Source organism: Anolis carolinensis, unplaced genomic scaffold (genome assembly GCF_035594765.1).
Source record: "Anolis carolinensis isolate JA03-04 unplaced genomic scaffold, rAnoCar3.1.pri scaffold_7, whole genome shotgun sequence".
Classification (NCBI taxonomy): Eukaryota; Metazoa; Chordata; class Lepidosauria; order Squamata; family Dactyloidae; genus Anolis; species Anolis carolinensis.
The window spans coordinates 34,331,170-34,345,513 of record NW_026943818.1 but is presented as its reverse complement, the minus strand read 5'-3'; the positions used below and the strand labels follow the sequence as shown (position 1 = coordinate 34,345,513).

At 41.2% G+C, this 14,344-nt stretch overlaps 1 protein-coding gene across 1 annotated transcript in view; it reads right to left on the bottom strand.

The window, feature by feature from the left end:
• Window positions 1–14,103, bottom strand: part of rexo1 (RNA exonuclease 1 homolog) — a 39,533-nt gene extending 25,430 nt beyond the window's left edge. Inside the window, exons 1-3 of the mRNA XM_062959502.1 lie at window positions 13,836–14,103; window positions 5,672–7,185; window positions 1,221–1,328 (exon numbers count right to left, since the gene is read on the bottom strand). Of these exons, the coding sequence (XP_062815572.1) occupies window positions 1,221–1,328; window positions 5,672–7,185; window positions 13,836–13,980 (1,767 nt within the window). The 5' untranslated portion in view covers window positions 13,981–14,103. The remainder of the gene's footprint in view (window positions 1–1,220; window positions 1,329–5,671; window positions 7,186–13,835) is intronic.
• Window positions 14,104–14,344: the final 241 nt, after the last annotated feature.

The following is a 14,344-nucleotide window of genomic DNA, read 5'->3' as shown; positions in this document are numbered from 1 at the left end:
ATCCAGCATTATTATTATTATCGACACAAAGACAGAGGATGACACAGCAAACGAGATATATATGCTGGGATTTCATATTATTATTATTATTATTATTATTATTCACTCAAAGACTGTATGACACAGCAAATGAGATATATATGCTGGATTTCATATTATTATTATTATTATTATTATTATTATTGACACAAAGACATAGTATGACACAGCAAACGAGATATATATGCTGGAATTTCATATTATTATAATCATTATTATTACTATTATTGGCACAAAGACAGAGTATGCACAACAAACATTTTGGACTGAGTGATGTAATAATAATACAAACTAATTATTATTATTATTGACACAAAGACAGAGTATGACACAGCAAATGTTTGTGGATTACAAACTAAGTATTATTACTATTATTATTATTATTGACACAAAGACAGATTATGCACAGCAAACGTTTTGGACTGTGTGATGTAATAATAATACAAACTAAGAATTATTATTATTATTATTGACACAAAGACAGAGTATGACACAGCAAATATTTGTGGATTACAAACTAAGTATTATTATTATTATTATTATTATTATTATTATTATTATCGACACAAAGAGTATGCACAGCAAATGTTTTGGACTGTGTGATGTAATAATAATACAAACTAAGTATTATTATTATTATTATTATTGACACAAAGAGAGAGTATGACACAGCAAACAAGATACATTTGCTGGAATTCGTATCACAGAATCACAAGTCAAAAACCTCCCAAGCGTTTAGGACTGTGTGATGTATTTTCAGATTATTATTATTATTATTATTATTATTATTATTATTATTATTATTATTATTATTATTATTACGGTCAAGATTTTCTAAGTGTCTGAGTCACATCCCCTTCTGAAAAGCAAACTCCGTCCACAAAGCATAAGGCTAAAAAATAATAATAAAGCCCTGCAAATATTTGCGTTGCGGGTTTTTTCCAAACCACTTTGCCTTTTACAGAGGAAAAGCGGCCGGGCGGAAGGCACAAAGTGCTGACCACCGGCCCTTGAATGTTGAAACAGCCGCGAGAAAATACGTCCGCAGGCAACGTGCGGAAACTAGGAAACCATACGGCCTTTTCGAGTATTTCAATGGGAAGTGTGGGCCTGCTTTTGGCCGATGAGAAAGTCAAGTCAATTCGGAAACGGGTGGAAAAATGGCTCTGAAATCGACTCACCGGACTCCCTTGGTTTGCGACATGAGAGATCCTCCGTTTCTGCCCGGGAAAGAGCGTGGTCAACCGGTCTTCGGTCGCCTTTTCCTCGGCCCCTTCCTCTTTCGACGGCTGAAAGAAGAAGAAGATGTCTCACAACCTCTGCGGAAGCCTGCCATAGATGTGGGCGAAACGTCAGGAGAGAATGCTTCCAAAATATGGCCATGCCGTCCGGAAAACTCACAGAGATTCTGGCCACAAAAACCTTCGACAACACATATGTCCCAACAAGACCTCCTCTAATATGAAACCAGAGCTAAACCAGGCATTTCTGAATTTGATGGTTCCAGTGGTGTTGTTATTATTATTATTATTATTATTATTATTAGTATGTTTAGTACTACTAATTGTTTTTGTTGTTGTTGTTATTAACATATCTCGGTCCAGTCTGACTCTTATAGAAGCCCACTGGTCTATCAAAGTTGCCTCTTTGACAACTCGACAATTATTTATTGTATATACTGTTAATGTGGGATTTGTGTATTTATACTTTGTATAAATACTTTGTCTACTTTGTATAAATTTATAATTTGTGCCATGCTTGTATTGCAACTGATTGCATCGTCCAGAATGTACCATAGTGTGGAAAGAGTTAATTGACAAGAAGCTATGATGTCCTAGTTGTGTGGCTGGAACTAGGGAGTATCCAGACACAAGTTCGGTTCAGTTCAGTTGAGTTCTGTCTGCCTAGAGTTTGAGTCAAGTTCTGTTGGAGAACAGAACAGTCCTGTGTTTGTCTGTAAGTCTATTTGTGTTGATTATTACTGCATACAATAAAACTTTGTAAATAGTTTTATCAACGTCTCTGAGTGTCTCTTCGTTCTGTGTTCCACTGCTTCCATCTAACTACTGCTGCGCTGCAAATACTCTGATATATACCGTATACACTCAAGTATAAGCTGACCCAAATATAAGCCGAGGCACCTAATTTTACCACAAAAAAACTGGGGAAACATCCAGTATAAGCTGAGGGTGGTAAATTTCAGAAATAAAAATAGATACCAATAAAATGACATTAATTGAGGCATCAGTAGGTTAAATGTTTTTGATGCTCAAATTTAAGATATGACTGTCCAACTCTAATCAAATCATTATTCTCATATTCTGCTTATGTATCCTTTTATTAATAATAGAGTAAAATAATACATGTAATAATAATAATAATACAGGAAAATAATACATGTAATAATAAATAGAGTAAAATAATAAATGCAATAATGATAATATCAGAGGGAATAAATATATTATTATTATTAATAATAATAATAATAATAGAGTAAAATAAATGTAATACAGTAGAGTCTCACTTATCCAACATAAGTAATTATTAGTAATATTACATGTAAAATATAATATGTAATTAATATTATTATATTGTATAATTAGTATTATATGGTATTACAATATAATATTATGAATATTATATGTATATACAATATGGTATAATTATCATATATTATTGTAAATTATATTGTGTATATATATATATATATATATATATATATATATATATATAGAGTAGAGTCTCGCTTATCCAATGTAAACAGGCCGGCAGAACGTTGGATAATAAGGAGGGATTAAGGAAAAGCCTATTAAACATCAAATTAGGTTATGATTTTACAAATTAAGCACCAAAACATCACGTTATACAACAAATTTGACAGAAAAAGTAGTTCAATACGCAGTAATGTTATGTTGTAATTGCTGTATTTACGAATTTAGCACCAAAATATCATGATGTATTGAAAACATTGACTACAAAAATGCGTTGGATAATCCAGAACGTTGGATAAGTGAGTGTTGGATAAGCGTATTGTCATATTATCATCATATTATTATCATATTATTATTATAATTATTATTATTATCATATTATTATTATCATAATCATTATTATCATCATTATTATCATCATCATTTTATTATTATCATCATATTATTATATCATCATCATCATGTATTGAAAACATTGACTACAAAAATGTGTTGGATAATCCAGAACGTTGGATAAGTGAGACTCTACTGTAGTAGCAACAATAATAGAGAAAAATAATACATGTAATAATACCAATAATAATAGAGAAAAATAATAAACGTACCATATATTCTCGAGTATAAGCTGACCCAAATATAAGCCAACCAGGACCCGAGTATAAGCCGAGGAGGGCTTTTTCAGTCTTAAAAAAACAAGCTGAAAAACTAGGCTTATATTCGAGTATATACAGTATATAAACATGTAATGTGCGTAATTACTATGGAGTAAACAACAAAACCACTGGGCCAATTCACACCCAATTTGTCCACAAAAAAACACTGTCATCCAATGTATGTCTTTCAATAAAAAACCCTTAAAATTAGGTCAAAATGACAGAAAATCATTATTATTATTATTATTATTATTATTATTATTATTATTATTATTATTTGGGTTCCTGGTAACCATCAAAATGAACAAAACCTGGCAGCCACCATTTAAACAATTCTACAATTTGGACAGTAAGTAAAAAACAACACTCTGAAAATAAGGGTATTCCAGACAGGAAGCAACCAGAGCTAGCTAACACGTCCCAACAAAGGATTCCCCCAGGGAGGGAACAATCACACTTTGAAGCTGCAAGCCCATTCAATGTTAACCAAGGTGGCTACTTAAAACATTCACACTTGCCTCCACAAACAAAACCCCACTTAGGATGATGCCACAGCAACGCTAGTTACTAATAATAATGATGATTATGATAACAGTACTGTTATTAATTATCACTGTTAGTAATAGCCGTAGTAGCATTTTTAGTTATTATTATTATTACTAGCTGTGCCCGGCCACGCGTTGCTGTGGCTTAGTCTGGTGGTGTTGGTCAGTCTACATTAGGTTGTATTGATGCTGTGACCTCCACCCTTCTTTATACTCACATTAGTAGTACTATTTGAAGTCTGTTACCTTCTTCAATTTTTGTGTTGATTGATAATTGCTTGAGATCCCTGTTGTCTTTGGTTTGTTGTTAATTGTAATGTCTGATTCTGCTGAATGCGGTTTATATTTTTATTGTGGTACAATAGTCTTTTTTTGTTTTGCCTGTGTAGGTGTTTATTATTGTTGTTGTTGTTGTGGTCATGAAGGTTGGATAAGTTAGATGCTACTGTATTGTTTTTTGGAGGCCCAGTGTAGCACTGATTGGCCTCTCAGCCTCAGTGCCTGGCTGCTTCTTGCCTGTGATGGTGTAGATTCTTATTGTTGTTGTTGTTGTCATTGTTATTATTGTAATTGTTTTTTTTGGAGGCCAAGTGTGAATGTAGGGATTGGGGAGGTGGATGAGTTGTGTTGTCAAATTTTGTATTTGTTATAGTCACAATGCGTTGTTGTGAGTTTTGTGGGTCCGGATTGTGGTTTTGTGTTGTGGTTGTGTTTTTACAACTGGGAGGCAAGGCTTTTGCATTGTGTTGTCAAATTTTGTATTTCTGGGGCGTTTAGTTGTGTTATAGTCACGATGCGTTGTTGTGAGTTTTGTGGGTCCGGATTGTGGTTTTGTGGTGTAGTTGTGTTGTTATAACCGGGAGAAAAGGCTTTTGTGTTGTGTTGTCAAGTTTTGTATTTCTGGGGTGTTTAGTTGTGTGCCAAGTTTCGTATTTCTGGGGCGTTTAGTTGTGTTGTTATAGTCACGATGCATTGTTGTGAGTTTTGTGGGTCCGGATTGTGGCTTTGTGGTGTAGTTGTGTTGTTATAACCAGGAGAAAAGGCTTTTGTGTTGTGTTGTCAAGTTTTGTATTTCTGGGGTGTTTAGTTGTGTGCCAAGTTTCGTATTTCTGGGGCGTTTAGTTGTGTTGTTATAGTCACAATGCGTTGTTGTGAGTTTTATGGGTCCGGATTGTGGTTTTGTGGTGTGGTTGTGTTGTTACAACCTGGAGGGAAGGCTTTTGCGTTGTGTTGCCAAGTTTTACATTTCTGGGGCGTTTAGTTGTGTGCCAAGTTTCGTATTTCTGGGGCGTTTAGTTGTGTTGTTATAGTCACGATGTGTTGTTGTGACATTTGTGGGTCCTGTGTGGTTTTGTGGTGTGGTTGTGTTGTTACAACTGGGAGGCAAGGCTTTTGCATTGTGTTGCCAAGTTTTGTATTTCTGGGGCGTTTAGTTGTGTTGTTATCGCATGATGCGTTGTTGTGAGTTTTGTGGGTCTGGATTGTGGTTTTGTGGTGTGGTTGTGTTGTTGAAACCTGGAGGCAAGCCTTTTGCATTGTGTTGCCAAATTTCGTATTTCTGGGATGTTTCGTTTTGTTGTTATAGTCACTGCGCAAACAACTTTATCATTTTATATATATAGATTATTTCACATTTATGGCTCCAGAGTGGCTCCTATAGGTCTCGGCCCACAAGTTGGGAACTACTGGGTTATACAGCTAGGAACTCCCCCAGGCCATTCACCTGTTTGCCGAGCCGGCCTTTGTCCTCCGTCTTGACGTCGGTGGACTCGTTAAAAATCCGAAGGCACTCCTCCATCGGGTCGGACTCGAAGTCTAGGTCCCGCTCGAGGACGGAGTAATCGACCTCATCGGAAGAAGAGGAGGAGGAGGACGGCCGCTTGGATAGCTTGGGCCGCTTGGCACCCACCACCCCGTTATCCCGGGGCAAAGGCGAGCAGCCGCCGTCAGCGTCCGAGTCCGAACTCGCGCCCGGGATCGCGACGGGGAGGGACCCCTCGTCCCCGCTCTCGTCCCCAAAGAGCTCGGCGTGGCTCAGGGTCCGCCGCTTGCCCTCCGAGTTCCCCAGCTTGGGTTTGTCAGAAGAGGGTCTCTTCCCCTTCCCGTCTTTCGGGTCCGTCTTCCTTTTAGGATCGGCGGACCGGAGCTTGCCGTCCTTTTTACCGACGTCCACTTTCTCCTCGTTCTTTTTACCGACATCTGCTTTCTCTCCGTCCTTTTTACCGCCGTTCGATTTCTCCCCACGTGTCTTCTTGCCGCCGTCCTGAACCCTCGCGGCTCCAGGAGACATAGGCTTGTGTGCCTTGTTGGTTTTCTCCTTCACCCTCTCACCGTTTCGGAGCTTCGCTTTCTCCTTGGGGGTAACTTTGCTGCCGTCCGTTTTCCCCTCTTCCCTCTTCTTCCTCGGTTTCTCCTTCGTCCCCCCTTTGCTCTTCGCTCCCACTTTTGGGTCCTCTCTGGAAGACACTTCGGACCTCTTTGGAACTTTATCCTGTGACCCCGCTTGCCGGGCTCCTCCGGCTCCGAACCCACTTTCCGCAACGCAATTTATTTTTGAACTAGAGCTGTGTCCTGCGTCCCGTTCTTCTTCCGAGTCCGAGAACCGGGCCGACGGTTCGGAGTCGCTAGACGCGTCGCAAACCCTCTTCAACGAAGGAGAATAAACCTCGCTGTGGTCGGAACCTCTTTTACGCTTGACCCCCTTCTGCTGTTTCGCTTTGTTTAAGAGTCTGGCCGAGTAATTGGAAAGCGGGTCGTACTCCAAATCTGTCGAGGGCTTGGAGTTGTCGACGACGTATTTGCTGTTCCCGGTGGAGGAGCTGTACTTCTTGGGATGGCTGACCACGGTGGGCACGTACTCCAAGGAGCGTCCCTTAGACTTGGAAGGACCGGAAGAATCCAAAGTGTACTTGCCAGAGAGCGGGGTAGGGTTGTAGTCAGTGCTACAACAGGCATCGTAGCTCCCTGGGTTGTAGTCCAGAGAAGGGAATGGGTCCGAAGCAGCCTCTGAGTCGAGCAAGGCGCCCTCGGAGGAGCCGTACTCTTTGGCCGTCTCCAACAGCTCCTCGTACTTCTTCCTATCGCGCTCGTACTCGTCCTTGGCCGCTTCGATTGCTTTGTTAACCAGCTCCAGCTCCAGAATGCCGGCCGCCGGTTCGGGGATCTCCTCCAAGGCACCATTGCTGCTCTGGGCCACAGGTTTCGGAAGCTCTGGGTTGTACGGATCATAGCCGCACCCTGCGGAAAGAAAAGATAAAAGGGAATCAATTGGAAAATTACCCAGTGTCTGTTCGTTTGGCAAATGAACATGCGGAGACCACCTTTTGAAAACCATTAGTCAAGAAAAGCATGACCTTGTCAGAAGTCACCATTACCACAACATTCATGTAATGGCACACAGGTTACTCGGTTGTTAAACTGAAGAACCGTGTCACTGAACTGCCAAGAACAAAGACATGCCACTACAAATACATATATATATATATACTAGCTGTGGCCCGCCACGCGTTGCTGTGGCCCACTGGAATTGCACTGAATAGCTCCATTTTTTGGGGTTTTTGAGGCCCCATGGAGGTTCGTGACGTGATATTTTGTGGTTTCAACCTCGAGGCGTGGATGATGGATTGTGTTGTGAAATATCGAGGTTGGGGGGTGTTTAGTTTTGTTGTTTTGCTCGGTGCCAGGATTCCATCACTCTTTTATAGATATATAGATATATAGATATAGATATAGATACTAGCTGTTCCCAGCCACGCGTTGCTGTGGCGAAGTATGGTGGTATGGGAAATAAAAATATTGAGGAATTGGTGGTAGTTAAGGTAAAGGGTGAAGGTTTTCCCCTGACATTAAGTCCATTATAAATGGGTTATATAGTTGTGTGGAAGGGCCTTCAGTCTACACTGCCATATAATCCAGTTAAAATCATAATCTGTATTTTATAGGCAGTGTGGAAGAGGCCTAAGTGAGGCCTAACTCTGCCTGTCCCCTGGGCTCAGTGGATTGCTAGGAAACCAAGTGGGCGGAGCTTAGCCTTCAAAATGGCAGCAATTGGATAAAAACAATTATTCCTCTCCCTCTAATTAGGAGTTTATTTTTCTTCTCTTTTTGTTGTATCAACCTAGAGATGTGGATGATGGGTTGTGTTGTCAAATTTCGAGGTTGGGGGGCCTGTAGTTTTGTTGTTTTGTCGGTCGCCAGGATTCCATCACTCTTTTATATATACAGAAGAAGATAGATAGATATTGCTTTTAAATCATGCTCTCAAGAACCCAAAAAATAAGTGGTTTTCGTTAAAAGTTAAGATAGTCGATAGGGGTTGTGCTGTCAAGTTTAGTATTTCTGGGATGTGTAGTTTTGTTGTTTTGTCCTAGGCCGAAACTTCATTACCCTTTTATATATATAGATATATTTCTAACAAAAAAAACCTGACAGAATCGGGAAAAAGAAGAACGAAAAGAAAATACAGAATACAGCGAAATATCTAGGACATCATTCCACAGCGATATATATATATATAAACCCCACTTGCCTAGTTTCCAACAGACCTCACAACCTCTGAGGATGCCTGCCACAGATGTGGGCAAAACGTCAGGAGAGAATGCTTCTGGAGCATGGCCAGGCAGCCTGGAAAACTCACAGCAACCCAGCGATTCCGGCCATGAAAGCCTTCGACAAAAACATTAAATTTCACTCCTTGACTTTTGAGATGCCCTACATTGATAAGTTTCTTTTAACTGGAAAATATAAATTCAAATGTATGTATTTGGGCAAAAATACAAATACATGATGTTACGAACAAAGCAAGCCCAAAAACAGCTATAGAAACTCTTAAAAGTTTCAGTCATTCAACATCTGTCTTTGAAACGAAACTGCGAACAAAGCTGAACCTATACCGGGTTATAATTAGCAAGAAAAGCCATTCGTTTCGTCAAACCAGAAAAGGGTTATTTCAATAACCGATTTAGAAAAACTAGAGATTCTAAGATTAAAGAACAGATACAAAAATATATATAGTTGCCACAGATATTCCTATCTATCCATCTAAACATCAATCCATTCACCTATCTGTGAGTTTTCCAGACTGTATGTTCCAGAATAATAATAATTATTATAATAATTATTATTTTATTCTTGTAGCCGATCCCATCTCCCCATTACCTATCTATTCATCCATATCTATTTCTGTATTATCTATCTATCTATCCATCAGGGTGCTGTGAGTTTTCCAGGCTGTATGTTCCAGAATAATAATAATTATTATTATTATTATTATTATTATTATTATTATTATTATTTTATTCTTGTATCCCTCCCCATCTCCTATCTATTCTTCCATATCTATTCCTGTATTATCTATCTATCTATCTATCTATCTATCTATCTATCTATCTATCTATCTATCTATCTATCCATTGGGGTGCTGTGAGTTTTCCAGGCTTTATGTTCCAGAATTATTATTATTATTATCATTATTATCATTATTATTATTATTTTATTCTTGTATCCCACCCCATCTACCCATTACCTATCTATTCACCCATATCTATTTCTGTATTATCTATCTATCTATGCATCGGGATGCTGTGAGTTTTCCAGGCTGTATGTTCCAGAATTATTATTATTATTGTTATTATTATTATTATTTTATTCTTGTATCCCGCCCCATCTCCCCGTTACCTATCTATTCACCCATATCTATTTCTGTATTATCTATCTATCAGGGTGCTGTGAGTTTTCCGGGCTGTATGTCCATGTTCCAGAATAATAATAATAATAATAATAATAATAATTTTATTCTTGTATCCCACCTTATCTCCCCATTACCTATCTATTCACCCATATCTATCTCTGTATTATCTATCTATCTATCCATCGGGGTGCTGTGAGTTTTCCGAGCTGTATGTCCATGTTCCAGATTAATAATAATAATAATAATAATAATAATAATAATAATAATAATAATTTTATTCTTGTATCCCGCCCCATCTCCCCGTTACCCATCTATTCATCCATATCTATTTATGTATTATCTATCTATCCATTGGGGTGCTTTGAGTTTTCTGGGCTGTATGGCCATGTTCCATAATAATAATAATAATAATAATAATAATAATAATAATAACAACAACAACAACAACAACAATTTTATTATTGTATTCCGCCCCATCTCCCCGTTACCTATTTATTCGCCCATATCTAATTCTGTATTATCTATCTATCCATTGGGATGCTGTGAGTTTTCCGGGCTGTATGGCCATGTTCCAGAATAATAATAATAATAATAATAATAATAATAATAATAATAATAATAATAATAATAATTTTATTCTTATATCCCGTCTTATCTCCCCTTTACCTATCTATTCACCCATATCTATTTCTGTATTATCTATCTATCTATCCATCTGGGTGCTGTGAGTTTTCCGGGCTGTATAGCCATGTTCCAGAATAATAATAATAATAATAATAATAATAATAATAATCTCTTATCTCTGTATTCCTATCTATCTATCTGATGTCTTCTTTTTTTTTACCTGAGCTCTCACGCGTTAGCAGGCAATGGAGGTACTTGTTCATGCTTTTACGGAAAAGTCTCGCAATCCACTTCTCGCACAGTTATCTCCAGAAAATGTCACAATAACGCCTCTTTCTGGGCGGCCAAGATAACCCAAGACCGGACAGAAACCCCCAGCTTTGCATGCAAGCGGCTCTTAAAGAGATATTTCCCCTTTTAAAGCCCAGGACCCATTGATTTCCCAAGCAAAGGACCCACATATTTCCCTTTTCGCATTCCTTCTGGCACACTTCCATCTCCAAAACACCTCTGAACATGTGCAGAGTGCCTTTCACTGAAAACAAGGCTCATCTTCCCATCTACTCTACCCTGGAAGCACTTCTGAGCATGTGCAGAGTGCATTGAATCATCAGAGACCTCTCCTTCGCCCTCCGCTTTCTCTCTTCCACCTCCAAAGTACCTCTAAGCATGTACAGAGTGCCATTCACTGAAGGCAAGAGCCAGGTACTGTACACTGGAAGGTCTCCTGAACATGTGCAGAGAGCAATTCACTGAAAAAGAGGCCTAACTTCCACCCTGGAAGGTCTCCTGAGCAGGTGCAGAGTGCAATTCACTGAAAAAGAAGCCCAACTTCCACCCTGGAAGGTCTCCTGAGCATGTGCAAAGTGCCATTCACTGAAAAAGAGGCCCAACTTCCACCCTGGAAGGTCTCCTGAGCATGTGCAGAGTGCCTTGCACTGATGGCAATAACATGCTATGCTAGTTTTATTTATATATATAAGTCTCACTTATCCAAGCTAAACAGGCCGGCAGAAGCTAGGATAATAAGGAGGGATTAAGGAAAAGCCTATTAAACATCAAATTAGGTTATGATTTTACAAATTAAGCACCAAAACATCATGTTATACAACAAATTTGACATATAAAGTAGTTCAAGATGCAGTAATGTTATGTTGTAATTACTGTATTTACGAATTCAGCATCAAAATATCACGATATATTGAAAACATTGACTACAAAAATGCCTTGGATAATCCAGAAGCTTGGATAATATTACAATATATTGATACAGTACAATATAGTAAATTATAGGCCAGTATTGTACTATACTAATAATATAATATTGTATGTAAATTTAATTTGTAAGCCGCTTTGATTTGTAAGAAGGGCGGGATAGAAATGTAGCAAATAAATAAGTAAATGGCAAGGCCCATCTTCCATCTACTCTACCCTGGAAGGGCTCCTGAGCATGTACAGAGTGCATTGGATCATCAGGGACCTCTTCTTCACCCATACTGCTCCACATCCACCTCCAAAGTACCTCTGAGCATGTGCAGAGTGCCTTTCACTGTAAACAAGGCTCATCTAGAATCATAGAATCATACAATCTTCCCAACCTTTCCACCCTGGAGGTGCTTCTGAGCATGTGCAGAGTGCCTGTCACTGAAAACAAGGTCTATTTTCCCTTCCTCTCCACCCTGGAGGTGCTTCTGAGCATGTGCAGAGTGCCTTTCACTGAAAACAAGGTCTATTTTCCCTTCCTCTCCACCCTGGAGGTGCTTCTGAGCATGTGCAGAGTGCCTTTCACTGAAAACAAGGCCTATTTTCCCTTCCTCTCCACCCTGGAGGTGCTTCTGAGCATGTGCAGAGTGCCTGTCACTCAAAACAAGATCTATTTCCCCTTCCTCTCCACTCTGGAGGTGCTTCTGAGCATGTACAGAGTGCCTTTCACTGAAAACAAGGTCTATTTTCCCTTCCTCTCCACCCTGGAGGTGCTTCTGAGCATGTGCAGAGTGCCTGTCACTCAAAACAAGGTCTATTTCCCCTTCCTTTCCACCCTGGAGGTGCTTCTGAGCATGTGCAGAGTGCCTTTCACTGAAAACAAGGCCTATTTTCCCTTCCTCTCCACCCTGGAGATGCTTCTGAGCATGTGCAGAGTGCCTGTCACTCAAAACAAGGTCTATTTTCCCTTCCTCTCCACCCTGGAGGTGCTTCTGAGCATGTGCAGAATGCCTGTCACTCAAAACAAGGTCTATTTTCCCTTCCTCTCCACCCTGGAGGTGCTTCTGAGCATGTGCAGAGTGCCTTTCACTGAAAACAAGGCCTATTTTCCCTTCCTCTCCACCCTGGAGATGCTTCTGAGCATGTGCAGAGTGCCTGTCACTCAAAACAAGGTCTATTTTCCCTTCCTCTCCACCCTGGAGGTGCTTCTGAGCATGTGCAGAGTGCCTTTCACTGAAAACAAGGTCTATTTTCCCTTCCTCTCCACCCTGGAGGTGCTTCTGAGCATGTGCAGAGTGCCTGTCACTCAAAACAAGGTCTATTTCCCCTTCCTTTCCACCCTGGAGGTGCTTCTGAGCATGTGCAGAGTGCCTTTCACTGAAAACAAGGTCTATTTTCCCTTCCTCTCCACCCTGGAGGTGCTTCTGAGCATGTGCAGAGTGCCTGTCACTCAAAACAAGGTCTATTTCCCCTTCCTCTCCACTCTGGAGGTGCTTCTGAGCATGTACAGAGTGCCTTTCACTGAAAACAAGGTCTATTTTCCCTTCCTCTCCACCCTGGAGATGCTTCTGAGCATGTGCAGAGTGCCTGTCACTCAAAACAAGGTCTATTTCCCCTTCCTTTCCACCCTGGAGGTGCTTCTGAGCATGTGCAGAGTGCCTTTCACTGAAAACAAGGTCTATTTTCCCTTCCTCTCCACCCTGGAGGTGCTTCTGAGCATGTGCAGAGTGCCTGTCACTCAAAACAAGGTCTATTTCCCCTTCCTCTCCACTCTGGAGGTGCTTCTGAGCATGTACAGAGTGCCTTTCACTGAAAACAAGGTCTATTTTCCCTTCCTCTCCACCCTGGAGATGCTTCTGAGCATGTGCAGAGTGCCTGTCACTCAAAACAAGGTCTATTTCCCCTTCCTTTCCACCCTGGAGGTGCTTCTGAGCATGTGCAGAGTGCCTTTCACTGAAAACAAGGCCTATTTTCCCTTCCTCTCCACCCTGGAGGTGCTTCTGAGCATGTGCAGAGTGCCTTTCACTGAAAACAAGGCCTATTTTCCCTTCCTCTCCACCCTGGAGGTGCTTCTGAGCATGTGCAGAGTGCCTGTCACTCAAAACAAGGTCTATTTTCCCTTCCTCTCCACCCTGGAAGGGCTCCTGAGCATGTGCAGAGTACCCTTCACTCAAAACAAGGTCTATTTTCCCAACTTCTCCACCCTGGAGGTGCTTCTGAGCATGTACAGAGTGCCTTGGCTCACCAGAGGCCTCTCCAAAGCACCTCTGAGCACGTACAGAGTGCCTTTGGCTAAAGGCAAGGCCCACCCCCCTTCTCCAACCTGGAAGCGCCTCTGCGCATGCGCACTGCCCCGAATAGGCCCCGTTACCTCGGCGGCGCCGCGGGAGAGTCGCCGTTGGCGGGGCGGCGGCTTGAGGCGGGCCCGCCGGGTGCCGAAAGTGGCAGTAAGGCCTCCCGCAGGCCGGCCCGAAGGGGCACTCGACGCCGCGGAAGAAACCGCTGGAGCGGAGCATCCCTCAACCGCCGCTTTCTCCGCCTCAGCGGGTCGCTTCCCTTTACCTCAGGCCGCCGCCATGCTGGCTATGGGCAGGAGAAAGGAGTCAGCGCGGGGACTGCGCATGCGCTGCAGTGGATGTTAACACCTTCGCCGTTGCTTGTCGCCATTGCCACTAAGGGCAGTGAAGAGGGAGATTAGATAATGCGCATGCGCACTCATACGCAAACCTAACCCTCCTCTCTGAAAGGGCGAGGAGGCGGGAAAAGAATAATCGCGCATGCGCTGGAACACATACCAACATCCCACCTGGTCTATATACAAAGCCGGGAGTGGCGATGCGCATGCGCATTAAAGAAACACAGAGCGCCTGGCGGAAGTGC